Source organism: Microchirus variegatus (genome assembly GCF_963457635.1).
Source record: "Microchirus variegatus genome assembly, chromosome: 4".
In the NCBI taxonomy this organism is placed as follows: domain Eukaryota; kingdom Metazoa; phylum Chordata; class Actinopteri; order Pleuronectiformes; family Soleidae; genus Microchirus; species Microchirus variegatus.
The window spans coordinates 15,794,612-15,811,609 of record NC_139805.1 but is presented as its reverse complement, the minus strand read 5'-3'; the positions used below and the strand labels follow the sequence as shown (position 1 = coordinate 15,811,609).

General features: G+C 39.5%; 1 protein-coding gene across 1 annotated transcript; it reads right to left on the bottom strand.

The window, feature by feature from the left end:
- Positions 1 to 532: 532 nt before the first annotated feature.
- On the bottom strand, positions 533 to 15,164 carry LOC310926072 (adenine DNA glycosylase-like; the record flags this gene model as incomplete). Its single annotated transcript, XM_083888172.1, has 22 exons — positions 533 to 694; positions 788 to 915; positions 2,227 to 2,341; positions 2,424 to 2,480; positions 3,590 to 3,670; positions 3,818 to 4,005; positions 6,566 to 6,623; positions 8,218 to 8,358; positions 8,465 to 8,515; positions 9,155 to 9,304; positions 9,392 to 9,537; positions 9,723 to 9,905; positions 10,402 to 10,489; positions 10,629 to 10,773; positions 11,576 to 11,673; positions 11,789 to 11,902; positions 13,247 to 13,318; positions 13,402 to 13,443; positions 13,531 to 13,604; positions 13,697 to 13,736; positions 14,097 to 14,228; positions 15,069 to 15,164. 22 exons carry the CDS (start codon positions 15,162 to 15,164, stop codon positions 533 to 535), a joined length of 2,361 nt encoding a protein of 786 aa, XP_083744298.1.
- Positions 15,165 to 16,998: the final 1,834 nt, after the last annotated feature.

Sequence of the window (16,998 nt, the reverse complement as noted above, 5' to 3'; positions counted from 1 at the left end):
TCCTGACAGCATAACACACCTGAATAGACTTTAACTGAAATGCCCTCTCCCTCCTCTCCTCTCTCTAATCTACATCGTTCAATCTATTTAAGACTGAAGTGTAGAAAAGAATATATCATTTTGCTGTGCTGTTTTGACGGTGGAAAAAAAAAACATTTGCATTTGTGCATTTTCTTGTTGTGTTCTGTGCTTTTGGGTTTGTTTCATGAGGAGAGTTTGGGCTCATTATTACAATTCTGCCACGTTGCAGAAACACAACCACGCTTTATTATATATGTATAAATGTACAGTTTGTTTACAACAATAATTTGAATGTTTGTCCTTTCTCAGTATAAGGTATAATAAATTGTTTGATCACCTACTGGCTCTTTTTTTCTTAAGAATTTAAATAATTAGAGATGTGTGTTTCAGTATAACATACAGTGTTCAGGTTAACAGATAATTGATGACGCCTTAAGAAAAACCTTCACACTGTAGGCACTTGGTGCCCTCTGGTGGACTTTGGTGAGTACTGCAGACAGTGCAGATCCTCTTATTTCTTTTTCTTGTTGAGGTAGCTCTGATAATAGAAGTTACTGAAGAGGAAGATAAGGGTGACGCAGTAACCAAACACCACTATATTCATGCTGTCGGGGTAGTCACACTCTGTGAACAGGTTGTAACCCGTGTGCAGGAGGAACATCACAAACTGCAGCTGGAGAGGAAACAGACAAAGTTCAGGTCAGACGTCAACGTTCTGGAGTATATAAGTTGGTTCGAGAGTGTATGTGGAGATGCCGTCACTCACCAGCTGCAGGCGTGTGATGTATCGTTTCCACCACAGGTACTTCTGCATGTGAGGGCCCACTGCAGCCAGGCCGTAGTAAGAGTACATGACAATGTGGACGAAGGTGTTCACCAAGCCGATGAAGAACGCTGCAGGAGGTGGTACAAAGGTATATGAGAAACATTTCAGGGGTTAAACAGTCACTTTCATCAAAATCGAGGACAAATAGTTTAAAGGCGCCATATGTAAGAATGTGGCCAAAAACGGTTACTACACTCAAATTCAAAATACCGATGTCGTTCAGGTTTCGTTTTCTCCGCCATTGTAGATCAGACATAACTGGCAACTACTGACTGCAATGATTGGTAGACGGCGGTAGGTGGCGCCACATGCCAAAACATGATTTGCGGTCTGCAAAATATATATTTTTATGCAAATATTTTGACTGTACTGTTGTAGTAAGTTAACATTGTTCATATTCCACATAATTGACCTCCGCCAAGGAGGTATATGTTTTCGCCGGAGTTCGTTTGTCTGTCTGTTAGTTAACTTGAAAAGTCACAGACGGATTTGGATGAAATTTTCAGAAAATGTCCGCAATAGGACCAGTAACAAGTGATTCAATTTTGGCCGTGATGCATAGATGCTATCACTCGCTGTCTGACCCAGTCGTGCCAGCAGGGTGTATTTTGTAGCCTTGGCGGAGGTCTGCGCTCTCCGAGTGCTTTTCTAGTTATTCATGTGTAATTTGTAAAAAAAAAAAAATGGAAAAGTACAGTGTACAATATTTTATATTACATAAAAACATTTGAGCCTACTTCAAGCACAGTTTGAGACCAAAACAAGTAGTAAATGAAGAAGAGTAAATGTCATCACTAACAAAATCCCCATTTTCAGAATATGTTTTCATAAGACAAGAGACACCAACTGTGACAGAATAAAAAACTCATATTGATCAGATGATATTATTCAGTGACTAATATTACTATTCAGTTTTACATCATTTTGACACATATTGCACAGTGAACTTAAGTATTTGATCCTAACATAATTAAGAAGAACAACTTCTGAAAGAACTGTGAGTTGCAGGAGTCCACAATCTCAGTCTTTACAACTGTTTGCAAAACTAATGGTGTTTTCATAATGTTCTTATTGTCAACAAAGCCTATGAAAGGAATAAAATTGAAATGTTAGCCCATCTATGTTCAAAATCACACACATGTACGTGCATTTACTGCGGATGTAAACATAGTTTTAACAAAGGCAATTAATAAACCCAAACACTAGAGCTAGAACTATTTTGGCGTCAATTCACACACGTACTTCGGGATTTACAGCTGCAGGATACATCACCTCAAACTACCCTACAGCGCCCCCATCTGTCTTAAATAAGGAACAAGTCTTCCAGTGCAAAGGTGAAATTGCACATTTACAGTAATTCTGTGAACAGCTTGACTTACACTGTCCTCCGGCCACATACTTGACCCCCGCCCACCAGTTGAAGATCATGGTGCCGTGGTGGTAGACATGAAGGAAGGTCACCTGGCTGCTCTTCTTCCTCAGGATGAAGAAGATCTGCTCATGGAGGCATACATTAATTAATTCATCACTTCATCACTCACGTCACAAAACTGAGAGTGTCTGAATGAATACGCACCGTGTCACTGAGCTCTATGACCTTTGAGAAGAAAAACCACCAGCAGACTCTGGCCATCTGGAGGGAGGAGAAACATCCATTTTGTATATTAGTCATTTAATAAAGGTAAGTGAATGTGTTCTGCAGTTAAAACATAAATCAGAATTTGTTTTACAGCCCCACCCCCCATGATCCATCACCACATATCAGAACATAGAAATCGTATAAAACAAAAACACAACTGAAGAAATTACATCATAAATATCAACACAGCAAATAAGAGAAGAGAAAAACTTATACAATTAGAGACAAAAACAAAAAACCCAGAAATCCTGAAAATGTGAATAAAGCAAACGTATCATGACTTTATTTTTCTAGCTTATACACAAACAGACCAACGTGTATCAGCTGTAATTCTTAATCATGGTCTGACAAAACATCTAATAACCTCATTAAAGAAGGATGAAGTAAAATGAACAAGGGCTGAAACAATGACTTGATACTAAATGAATTGTCAACTATTCTGATAACCGATTTACGGATAGTTTTCAGATTTTTCAGCTTCTTAAAAGTGAATATTTTCTGGTTTATTTGCTGCAAATAAACAAATCATTAAAACTGAATCATTTTGGTTCGTGCACGCAAAAAAATACTTTTTTGAGAACATCATCATTGGTAAACAATGATGGGAATGAGGAAAATAATCAATAGTAGCACTAACATGAAATAAAAGTCAACAGATATATTGTCAATATGACATTCAGTATCAGTTTTGGTCCGTATCACTGGACTGTAGGGCTGCAACTCATGATTATTTTCATAATCGATTAATCAAGTAATTTTTGGTCCATAAAATTTGGAGAGGACGATTTCCTGAACCAAAAATGATTCAGTTTTAATGATTTCTTTTATAATATGGAGCAAAGAGACCAGAAAATATTCACATTTAAGAAGCGGAGACATCAGAAAACTAAACAAAATAGTTGACGGTTTATTGAGAAAATGATTAGTTATTGTGAGTGATGAATGTTCATGTCTGCTGTGAGCTATGTGGAATTTTGGGGATTGTGTGTAATTTCATAAAAACATTGTATCAGACTGATGTTGGTATTGGTGGATTCTCAGTATCAGTATATAGAGTCAAACTGAGTGAGGATAAATTCATAGTGAATTAAGATCATACTTACTCTCATGGCCAGTGGGCTGGTGCTGTAATCTACAGGCTGACACAGGTAGCTGTAGTTTGAGAGCCATGAGGTGACCAGGAACTGGAAATACAACAATATTTTTTATAACAAGTGTTACACCATAAATATAATCATGTATGTGTGGTAACATGCATGCTACTCTTTTAAATCATATTTTCATGCCCGTGATTTTTGGTTTCTGTGTTTAAACAAACACACGCAGCACACCTCGTAGAACATGTAAGCAGACAGGCCGACCATGGCGAAGTTGTAAACAATGAGAACAACTCTGAGGTCAACAGGTTCCCTGTGTTTCATCAGCCGTGGTCCGGCCCAGACCACACCGAGGTAAAGCAGGAAGATGAGTGACACAGGGACGGGGGAGTAGACCAGCAGCCACGGGTCCGTCCTCTCGTCTGAAACACACAACAGCTGACTTCTGTCCTTTATTCGCTCATTATTTACCACATGAAAGGACACATATGCAGACACAAGCCTTGATTTCCTCAAACTAAAACCAGTGATTTTTGTTTTACTCTGCACAGGATATGTCAAGTTTTTCCAGTTTGTCACGTTCCAGTTCAATTCATGTCACCCCTGTCAGTGTATGTGCAATTTTGTCAACATAAACCAGACTCGGACAATGCAGGGAAAAAAAAGCCAGTTGATTAAATTAAAAGACGGTTTTCTACGGACTGTTAAAGGGCCAACACCGAGTTTGGAGCACACACTGTTTTAGCCACTGCAGGGATTCCTTTAACAAGATAATATCTATCTGAAAAGTGGCATTGTGGTGTCAAACCACGTGACGGGCCACAGACAGCTACCCCCACACACTGAACACACACACACACACACTCGCTTGTGCTTCCTCTCTACTACAGTTTACCAGTCCACCATTCACCAGCCACTTTGATAGGCACAGAGGACACAGAGTAAAATAGCAGAAATATCATAATCATAATGGTCCACTGATGGATCTGATGATCAGATTTTTTCAGTACTGTGTGGACACATAAATCTGATAGTCAATTCTGATTTGTTGCAAACCCAAAAAACATTTTTTTTTTTTTAAATAATCTCCAACTTCATCATTGAGTGGAATTACAAATATGCTGTTGCTGTCGATAATGCCTGCAAAGGCATCTGTGTGCCCACATGCGAGCCATTTTAGAGATCACATTCACATGACAGACACATCCTAGGTACTTGTAATTATAAATGCAAACTCTCAAATCTGCTGTACCCGAATTGAACTGGCCTTAAACACTGTGGCTGGTGATGTGAATATCGCACAGGAGAAAACTGACGCTCACTCAATATTTTTCTCAATCCTAGAGATGATTGTGTGTGACTGTAGCAGCACTCAGATCAAAAAACATGTCATGTTCAAAGTCACATTTTAAATCACTTTTCTTCCCCATTCTGATGCTCAGTTTGCACATAATGTAATGAATTAGAGTAACAATTACTGATATCTAATTGTGAGACCATGTGCTTCAAGGAACTAGAGCAGGGGGCTCAAACTGGCAGCCGTCGTTTGCATGCGGCCCCCCACTTAATATCATATCATATCAAACATGGCCCACGACCGCACAGTCTTTTAAACACGGTGTGTAGCTGCCAGCGAGGTGATAGAATATATGTTTCCTAGCAATGTTTTTATAACAGTAATAATAATACATTTGGTCATAATTATACCCTTATTAAATGCATCACATACAACATTCAATTATATATGTAAACACACTTGTTAGGGCCCGAACCACAAATGGCAGTGGCTGAAACGGCTCCTAGCACAAATTTTAATTACAGTTGTCCAATTTTGCATCATAAATAGTAATATTAAGTATACGTGTGATGTTATCAAGTTTTTTCCCACTTTTTGTTCTCTAGGTCGGCCCCCTCTTGACCACAATAGATGCGCATTGGCCCCCAGGTCATTTGAGTTTGAGACCCCTGAACTCTTCAAAAACTGCATTACACTTTGCAGCACACTCACTACTGTATTTTGTAAGAATCTGTAAGCAGGTAAATTACTTATGTATATTTCTAGCATCTGCAACTCCAGCACCAGGTCTACCGATCGACTTTTTATAAATATAGAACTATAAAAATAGAACCATCTCAGAATCTGGTAAAACTGCATTCTCCTTCTGTGCACCATGGACATGGAATGAAATGCAAAACAAAATTTCACTGCAGACACAAACACCTTTAAAGGTCTTCTGTGGACTGTCATGAAAGACACATGTTGATCTACAAAGCCTTTATGAAGGGTTCAGATTAAGAATGTTGTTGGTATGGCCTATGGACTTCTGCACTTTGCTTATCATGCTTCTCTTTTTTTAAACTCTCCATTAATTAGATCCTCTAAGCTTTTATATTCAGTTGTGAGTTTCATATCTGAAATAGTTTTGTCTTTGTAAGTATATTCTTGTACACGGAGAAGACATATGACGACATATTGTCCTGGCTAAATAAAGGATAAATAAATGGTGGCCTTCACACACTACACTCTTAGAAATAAAAGTGCTAAATAGAACCATAGAAGGTTCTTCAGTTTGTCATCATAGGAGAACCCTTTTTGGCTCACATAGAATCCTTTTAAAACCCTTTATTTGGGAAAGGGGTTTTAAAGGGTTCTCTGGTTCAAAATGGTTCTTACTGGAACATGTTACCAAGAACCCTTGAAAAAGCCTTTCTTCGGGAAAGGGTTTTACAGAAGCAAATGGTTCCAGTTAGAACCTCAGCCCATGAAGAAGGACCATTTTGGAACCCTTATTTCTAAGAGTGTAGAGACCATGTTGTTTGTCTGTTTGCATAAGATTCTACTTTTTAAATCCCTCCTAAATGTTACACACTGGACCTTTAAGAGTAAGATTGAAAAACACAGTATATGCACAGTATTCAGATGCGCGTGTTCACTGCAAAAGTAAAAGGGAAAAAGGAGTATATATACACAGTATATCTCACCTCCATTTTCCACTACCCACTGGTACACGGACATGTTACTGGGCTGAGCAGAAGCCATCTGAAAACAGAGCAGAGGAACAGTTTAAGGACAAGAGTCCACACACACACACACACACACACACACACACACACACACAAACAGAGAAGGATGTTTGAGTGGCGAGGTTCAGAGACAACGCTGCAGAACCTTTGAACGCTCTCTGCCGCTGAGTGTGTAGAGTAAACTGTTACTGTCAGCGAAGTTCAAGCCGCAGATGATTCAGATCCACGAAGATCAGCGACTTAAGTCAAAGGCGGACAGAGCAGCAAGAAACCGTGGGATTAGACACACAACATGTGTGGATTAAGGATGAATGAAGAGCGGAGCGTCGATCATTTCCAGCTCATCTCAGTCCTATCTCGGTCCGTGTGTTTTTCCGGAGGGCGGGACGTTATGGTGACGAACAGTAGGGGGTGCTGTTTCCCCCCAGAAAACGCAGAAATGATTAGTTTCCAGTGTTCATCTTTGTTTCATCCTTGATTATAATGTTATTGTAAGAACACACATAATTATAATACATTTTATTTAGAGGCACCTTTCATGACATTCAAGGGTCACCTTACAGAAACAATTAAATATAAAAAATAATAATACAGTAAAAGAACACGTTTCTGTAGTAGGGAAATGCAGAGGGTTAACAATGAGAGTTGGAAAATGAGTCAATGTCCCTGATGTCAGGGGGGAGGGAGGCTGACCCGAGTGTCCGGGAAGGGGTGTTTATGTGGAGGAGGTCAGAGAGGTATGAGGGAGAGAGGTTATGGATGGCCTTGAAGGTGTGATGTGAAGGATGGAAGGAGTCTGTCTTTCACATGACCTCCATCTTCATCATTTCACCGCTAACATACATCTGCAACCTGTCATTTCAAACTGGGACATTTCCCACCAAAATGAAAGCTGCAAAAGTTGTGCCATTCAAGAAAGGTGACATACACACATATACTAATTACAGACCAGTCCATGTGTGGTTTAATATAAATAAACTATCACTACATCTAGAAAAAACTAAATACATGCTGTATGGGGAAAAACAATCTATAGAGCACAACCATACAAAGGATGGTTTATTAAAATAAACAAATTCCACTTTGACTCAAGTATTCACGATTATGGAGTTTACGTCATGCGATTTTGAATATTATTTTGCATTAGGAGGAGCACGTTCGCTGTCGCAAGATGTGTAACGTCACATGTCTACGTGAGGCCTCGAGCCGATCTTGCAGGGAGGAAAATAAATTCATTCATGCATACTTTTTGCAGTCAAACTATGGACAACACTTAATACCTCATGAAATCACGATTAAAACTTTTTAATACTTTTTAAGAGCCCGCAGACACCCTGATGACATAGCTACAAAGTCATATATACACAGTAGTAAAAACATTTTCTACAGTGAGGAAATTAAAAGTCAACATTCTCTGTTGATGCACAACAAATCCCATGTCAGGTCCCCATAGGACTATCCAATGATCTGTATATAGAATAAACTTTTTTTACCACATAAACTCTGATCTGTTTAAAATGATTTGATGATGTGTATATTGTATTTAAATCGCAGTGACGTATCAAAGCAAAGGCACCATGTTGGACATTCACATCTCATACAGTACATCAAGATTCTTCTTTCACTGTCTTCAAGAAGGAGCTCAGGGAGAGCTGTCTGCCTCGGCTGTTCGCTGCTCCCAGCCGGGGTCTTTTTGAGGTTTGTGGTTTCTTGTCAGTTTTAACATCACTTGTGTTTTGCTTCTTTCCTTTCTAAAAGAGACGAAAGAGTAACAAGAGACATGTGTGACATTTGCGCAGGGTCATAGAATAACGGGGGTATATTTGTAAGGCACTTTTAAAATGGATAGGTGTGTACCTTAGAGGTTCCGTCTTTGTGATTGTCCAGAGAATCATAAAGCTTTACAATCTGCAGGAGAGGTGACATGTTGATTCCATTAACACACATGTGGACACTCACTCAATGGTAATGGTCCTCCTGTGACCATGTACATGTATAGAGGAGGTGTCTCCACCCTTTATTCAAATACACATGGACATAATGACTCTTTGCAGGAACAAATCTATATTTGAAACAAGTAACTGTACAGATGTGGCTGTGGAGAAGAGCCAACCAAACAGCTACCCCTGTTGCTAAAACAAACACATACACACATACATTTGAACAATTAGAGAAAAAGACATTATATGATGATCAGAGTTGATAATGTCGCATTGCAAATCACATTCGAGTGCTGATTAGAGGAAAATAAATGCTATGGATCAGTTTAGGTCGGCTGAGAAGGCAGCAACATGCATTCCCAAACCACCTCAGAATGTGGTATTTGTGATCAGATATGAGGACGCCTTCAGACCTGCACTTAGCGAGATGTTCACGTGATCAGGTCACTGAGGTGTTAATGCCAGAATTGAATGGGGTCATACTTCTTAAACACATTTGCTGCTTTCTCTGATAATCAGTCAATTCTAAAGTCCTGCCAACTTCAATTGCACAGCAGGGGGTCACCCACACACATGTCCACACTCACACAAACATAACACAACAAACCTTTTTCACTCCTGTGGACACAGCAGCTTCCTGCAGAGCGGACCTAGTTAGCCACTGTGCATTTTTACTCTGTGTCTGTGTCCTGCCATCGTTCAAATGCACAATATGAACCACATACGTCTGATGGATGTGGGAGAAGATGTGAACCACCTACAAACGGTGAATGATCGGTGATCATCGAAGGGTTGGCACATGGATATAAAGTGTGTAAAAAGTGTTTGTGATACCGTTGCTTACTTCTCCGATGTGCTGCAGGAGGCTCTCAGTCACACGAGTTCCCAGTATCTTGTTGATGTCAGCGCACAGCGCCCTCTTCTGTTTTATCTCCGAGATTTCCTCCTCCAGCACAAGACTTGGAAACTGCCACAAACCTGCCAACAAACCTGACGAAACACATGCATGCACAGGCAGTCAAACATCAAACTTATAAAATGCAACACGTTTCATTTAAAAAACAGTCGTCAAATTCTTAATTTAGTTTTCATGTACTGCATTCATGTTCCGATTTCATTTAACAAAAAAAAAGGATCAATCATTTTTTTTGTAAAATAATGTCTGTAATTTTCACCTTTGTCAGGTCTCTGTGTGAGCAGGTACTCATCCTCTCCCTCCTCTCTACATCTGATCACCACACAGGTCAGCGTTCGCTCCACTCTGGGCGGCTTCTTTGCCGGCTTTCTGGGGAAGTTCTGAACGCCCAAGTCATCGTCCCAAGGCTGGGAGGGACACAGTGGACATGTCCCACTGCTCACTACGGGAGAGAAGAGAATCCAAAAGTTCCATACATATGCTTGCTACCCAGTTGGTAGAATGGTTTATCCTGTCCACCTGCTCAACTGCCATTTTTTAGCAGTAGAATCCACTTCTGAAAATTGGTGTAGCCGAGCACAGCTTGGTCTGTCTCCGTGCCCTCTGCTCATCAGATCATTATGTTGTTTTGCAGCATCAGTGGAGGACAAAAACAAACAAAACTGTCCTCTGAGCACCTCTGAGCAGACAGTCACTACACTGACACACTGGAAAAGAGGCACATGGAAGTAATTCTGATTCTAAATAATAGAAAGGAGGGGGTGGCATATCCAATTTGTCTTTGATGATTCAGTGTCACATAATATTTGTTCGAGCATGGGTTTAAAAAAAAAAAACTCATTAGTCAATGGTTTGAATGTGATAAACATTTGTTAGAAGTTATGCTCTACAGCTTTAATCAATCAACATGAAGGTCTTAGAAGAGGTGGATCACTTACTGCAGTCTTCTATGTCAGGCACGGCTACAGTCTTCCTCTCCAGCTTTCCAAAAAGCTTCTTGGATTTCTGATCTTGTTTCTCTACAACCTGCACATTCAAAACACTTAATAATTGGCAGCAATAGCCTGGTCTGACTATGATCTCTTTAACAAAACAAGGCAACAAGCACTAATCATGAAAGAAAACATCTCAATACTAATGTTTAACACCCTGTGAGCTGCTTTACCTTGCTGTAAGAGTGGCAGTGAGACTGTACAGGACACTGGCTGCACACTGGTGCTTTAGGTGAGCATACTCGAGCTCCGAGCTCCATCATGGCCTGATTAAAGTCTCCTGGTCTCTCCGGGTCCACCAGTGTATTAGCTAGAGTCCTGAAATACAAGGGAGAGAAAAGCTGCAATCATCAACCATCAAACACACACTTATCTTTCTGAGTCTTAATGTAAAGAGTGTCAGAGAGTTTCTGTCTATTTTCATCTTTTTCATCTATGTTGTAACAGCTCATGCATTTTCTTACACAGGTCACACATGAATGTAATTTACTTCAAGCAATAGCTTCTATGATATTATGATATTCCATTAGTTTATCTTGGTTGGCTGGCTTCAATAAAGATCAACAGCACTGCAGTATGTGCTATGTGAGGATATTTGGTTTGTATATGCTCTGTAAAGGAACACCTTCAAACTGGATAGTTTAAAACGGTAAATGGTCTGTATTTATATAACACTTTTCTCGTCTCGATCACAAGTTTTGCCATTCACGTAAACATTCATATAATGCAACTATGTGCAGCTCTTTCTCTATCGCAATTATGTAAACCTTGGAAGTGCAAGTCCAGACTACAGTGTCCTGAAGACTTGTTGTGACTGATGATTTCTCTCCCACCTTTCTTTTAAGAATATAAAACAAATTCTATTTATTGAAGTAATTGTATCATCAGCAACTGTGACAAACTGTAACAACTGTGACTGCTCTTCTCTCTCCTCCTCCTCAGTGCATCGAGCATTAAAATCTGCTGTTGCTTCTCCTAAACCGTCTTCACAACCAGGTTTAATTTTATTTTATACACCCAAATGACATCAAAAGTAGGATTCACCGGTATCAAAGTAAGAACTCATTCTGGTGGCTAAAGTCAGGCTTGTTGAACATATCAGCTTGTACTTTATACTCACCAAAGTGCCTCTGTTACCACAGGACTGGTGCTGTCAGCTCCAATGGCCCTCAAGCGACAAAGCAACCTAATCACATTGCCATCCACGACTCCAGTAACCTAGGCAACAGGGATGACTTCAGTTATCAGTGGTGGCTCCACTGGCTCCAGGCCACATGTACAGCTCTAATACAGATGTAAGTGAATATAAGGGGCTGTTAATCTGATTATAAACCTGTCCAAGTGCAATTGAACCAATAGCAGCAGCAGTGTAGCGTCCCACACCAGGAAGCTGTTTGAGCAGACTGTCTACTGTCCGAGGCATCTGTCCTTTTAGCTCCGTCACCACCTTGAATGAAACACCAACACAATTAAAGAGACACTGCGTAGTATTTATGGGTTTATATGACCCAAAATCCACTTTTTTATACATATTATGTGCTCCTGCATTGTCTAGTCACTGTATAATAGTTTTTGTTTCATTTTCGTAGTGTTTCAAAAAGTCATGTAAAATAACATGGTCACGGGACGCTGTTTCATTGCCACTGTTAGCAGCGAGACGCCATGTTTCTACTGGAGCCTGTATAGACAAACCCGAGAGAAAAAATCAGCGTCGCTTTACTTGTAGCGGAAGTCCTGCCTCCACTGACGGAGCAGATACGATATACAAAAGACACACTTATACATCTGAATAAATACTAGAACCTCATCTGCTGACACGGAGAAAGACGACAAGGACGACATTTGACCGGCTGAGGATACCGTAGCGCTCAGGGAAGGGAGGGGGTGAGCAGAGGAGCAGTTTGTTGTTGTAAATTTCAGCCTCTCCTCTAGATGTCACTATAAACTACTCACTTCACCTTTAACACACAACGTCTTAATGCCACATTATACTTCTCCGACTGCGTATGCGTTATCCGACTGCGTCACCACGGAGACGCCCCGAGCATTTATACTTCTGCGTCGTGGTGACGGACACGCGCTGCAATTTCCCGCCCGATCAGTAGGGGTCGCTGCGCAAGGTTGTTGTGCTTCTGGCTACAGTGAGCAATGGCGTCGAGAGAGAAAGAGAGAGAAAGACTGTTGTTGTTGAAACAGTGGCCGTTTCTCACTTTTCTGTGTCACGGAACGCAGTTTTAAGATAATTTGAGGTGAGAAATTGGCCATTTAGAGTCTAAACATGTGCCGTGTGTGTTAAGATATGACGTATTTATAGTTTGGCAGCGACGTTCTCGCCGGGGATCAGCTCCGCCTCTGTGGACGCTGGGTGCGCACAGTGAGCCGGCACAGAGCAGCGCTGTCTCGGCCTGTCCTGAGGACCAATCGCAGCTCTTGCCGTCTCCGTTGTCCCTTGACGGAGTGACGGACACTTAAAAAATATTTTGTGCAGTCGGAGACGACGCAGAGGCTCTTCGACAGGCTCTGCGTCGACGCAGAGTCTCTGCGTAACCTACGCAGAGCACTTTACGCAGGAGTATAAATTGGGCTTTAGTCCTTGCATTATTCTAGCGACTGTAACTAACAGGTAAAACACAACTCGACATTACTACACATTTTAAGGGGCCATTCACATGCAGTGTCTTTTGTACACACAAATACAAATGGAGCAAAAGCGGCCCCTAATATACGGGTCACTTTCTAAATATTTGGATAAGATCTCAGAGTGGTACTTGCTACAAAGTGCAACACAGACCTTCTGAGCTCCTTCATGGAGTCGTTTCCCTCTGGAATAGTATCCAAGGCCTGCCCACATCTGGTTTACTTCCTACAAATAATTACATGAATTCAAACTGAGAACAGTAAAATTTTTAGATGAACAGTTTCTTTATCGGTGCTTTAAGTAATCACCTCTAGTGTGGCGGTGGAAAGATCCTGCACAGTGGGCCACCGCTGGAACATAAAGAAACAAGAGTCCCAATTACACATGAGGCAATATTCACTTGAAGTTTTACTAAGTTCCCTTTAAAAGACTCCAACCTTCATCCATTTGTTATAGTAGTCTTTTACTGTGACAACTTGAGTCTGCTGCAGCATGATTTCTGAAACCCACACTGAGGGGAAAAAAAGGACAACCATCTGTGTCTGGTAAATGCTGCAATTTAAGATATGTTCATTTGTCAACAAAACATCTATACCATCATACCTGCATATGTCCTGATGTTGACGTCCAGTTCTGTCAAAGCCTGTCAGTTAAAAAAAACAGTCAGTTACATTATTGCACGTCAATTACCTACTGTGCTGGGCGAAGAAATTAGTGATACTAGTGATACAGTATGACAGAGCTTAACTAACATAATGCACTGTTGATTATCTTCTTTTTTTGTCTTGGTTAAGTGAAATTAAAATACAGATGAAAACCTCTATATTAGATGCAACCTCATTCTTAGTTTCCTGGTCAAAATAAAAGTGTTACAGTCAAAAAAACTGCAGTAACTTTATAACTTCATATGCAACTATATAAAACTAACTCATGTCAAATAAAATGACTGTGATTTTGGTGTGGCTGCCTCCAACAAAATGTGTAAATCAAATATTCCTCTTACCAGAGTTCTCCATGGCAGCTCTCTCTTCTCCTTGTCGTACCAGCTCAGGAGCTGAGAGCGCAGCTGCACAACGTCAGCAGGGTTGGGAAATGTGTGGTATGAGGACGGGGAGGCAGCATTCATGGTTTCCTCCTCTGCAAAGGCAACATCATCAATCTTTTCATCTCAATGTTTTACAAGGCACATTCCTGTTAAGCTCAAGTAATAAAATATTTACCAAAAACAAAAAAAGATGATTGTGAGCTGATGTACAGAACACATTAAGGAACAGTGATAATAATTTTACATTTTCATTTTATAACTAACTGACTGACTGAATTAGTGGAATTTTAACTAGAGGTTCATAATCTTAAAATAAGACAAGCTGGTTCTCCACAAAAGATTAGATGTAGGTTGCCAATTATTATCAGTTGATAATTAAACTAGGTCTATTATTTTAAGTTTAACTTAAATACTCTAATACAGTCAGGTTTATGATTAGTAATATTGGTTATACATTAGTTGTTCTACTGTTCTGTTTACTAACGTTGGCTAATTAATTATGTATTAGATAGTTTAACTAAAAGCAGTGACAACTTAGACATTCTTTATTAATAATAAATAGAAAGATCAAGTCATTTAGAAGCTATATTTTAGAAAACATCATCTGTTAAGAATGTAAATGTGATGAGCAGGCTCAATCAACAAGTAAAACAACCTGACCAGAATATTATGTTACTTATAACACTGATTTACTTCCTCTTTCACTCTGTACATTTGCATTACGACAGTTAGCAGGGGAAAATCCTCGTTTACAACGGATGTATATGGTTAAGACGTAAATGTGTGAAGAATCAACATAGAAACCAAGCCAAACCAAAACCAAGGGTCCACAGGATAAGTTTGAGTATATTTAAACCGCTGTGGTAATTCAGGATGCAGATATCACAACATTAAGTAACATGAGTGTGTGGCAGCGCTACCTTGTTTCACTGTTCTCTTTGTCTTCTTCCGCTGTGGTTTCGCAGTTTCTACCATTTTAAGTCCGCTTCTTTTGCTTTTGTTCATCGCTGAACGTAAGTGACTCATTGTCAAAAACACTGTATTCCTCTGCTTGTTTATCTCCGACGTTTTCTCCACGTGTTTATCTTTGCCTCCCGCCGCCAGGTTGAGGACGGGACAGTCGTTTTTTATCCAATCCGCTGCGAGAGAGCAGGGCGCTATATCCGCTACGTCATATCCGGTAGACAGGCCCAAAACAAAGCGTTACAAAACTTCCTTCAGTACAGCGATGTGCCCACGTGTGCACATCCGAAAGAAAGTGAACCCAATAAACTATATATTTTTTAGTTGATATTGGTTTTAATAAAATAAAAATATTTTTATATGACCTAATCTGGTCTCCATTTAAATTCTCAGATTTTACAGCTTATTTGAATGACTTTATTCCTCCCCCGGGGGGAAACACACATTTTCAACAGCTCAATTAAGGCGACAAGAGGTGCAGAAATGTGCAAGGGCATAATAATTAAGAAGAAAGACAACGTAAAGATAAGAGTAAAAAATAGGGTAAAAAATAAAATACAATATGGTAAATAAGTCACACTCTAAATATAAGTAAGACTCTAATAAAATAAAATACAGTAAGGTAAAAAATACGCTCTAATATAAGTAAAAAGAAGTCAAATGTAAGATAAGAGTAAAAAATAGAATAAAAATAAAATACAATATGGTAAAAAAAAAAAAATAATTATTAAATTACACACTCTAATGTAGGGTAAGTAATTCAGTAGAGATAAGAATAAAAATAAGACAAGAGTGCACAATATCCAAGTAGTACACACAGTGTAGAAAGGAACTAAACCGAGATTTGCACTCACTTATCAAATGTGATATATATCATTTCCAGGTTTGGGAAACATTTTCTGGATCAAGCAAATCGAAAAAATAGACTGGTGAATTGATTATATTAAAAAACTTAAAAGATCTGCCTTTTTCTCCACAAAAGCATCGCCACACAAACATAATGTCTGTCATTTCTTCTTCCTGTCGGAGTCATAATGCACTGGACGCTGACTAGTACAGATTGCAGGTTGATTTTTTAAGGGTTTTATTTGAGTGCTGGATATTTTCCTGCACTGATGTGTGGAGCATTATCTGGCTGTGATTCATCCCATCACATACTGTACCAGGGGCTGAGACAAGATCAGAAATATTAGCATTGCATGTGGGACTGCTTATATTGCTGCTGGTGTTAATGATGGTACTCTAATTCTCTACAAGTAACTATTTGAATAGCACTTTTCAGAATAATGCTGCAAAGTACTTTCCACAGTAGAAAAATTAAAACCTTATGGGTAAAATTGTAAAACAATAAAAACAGTATTTAAAGAAATAAAATGAAGCCAGATTAAATAAAATAGTAAAAGTTATACATCTGTAATTAAAAGGAGGCATATAAATCAAAGTATATGTTTATGTATTAGCCATATTTGGTGTTAGTGGCTAGGGGAAAGGAAGTTGTCAGATGGGGCAAGTAGCAGCATCACCATCCACTGTAGCATTTCCTGCTTAGAGTCCAGTGTATTATATTCTCTTTAAAACCTTGTACAAATCCTTACAGCAATCCTCAAGCTTGAGTTGTTTTTGAAACTGATGCCGAGTCACGTTTGGTATGTGATTTACTGCAACTATTGTCAATGGTTGCCCAGACTTAACATCTACGTTACATGCCTTTAATTTAGCTTAAGTGTAGGATAACACACATGGTTCCTTTGTCCAAAACAGGGTCAACACAACTTCTATCCTTAATCTTAAGACACAAGTTGGCATTCAGTTCATGTGTCACACTTTTTATACCATTAATTGGATTAGTAATACAATACTGATCTTAAGAGTCTTAACTTGGACTTGTAGCAGTGTC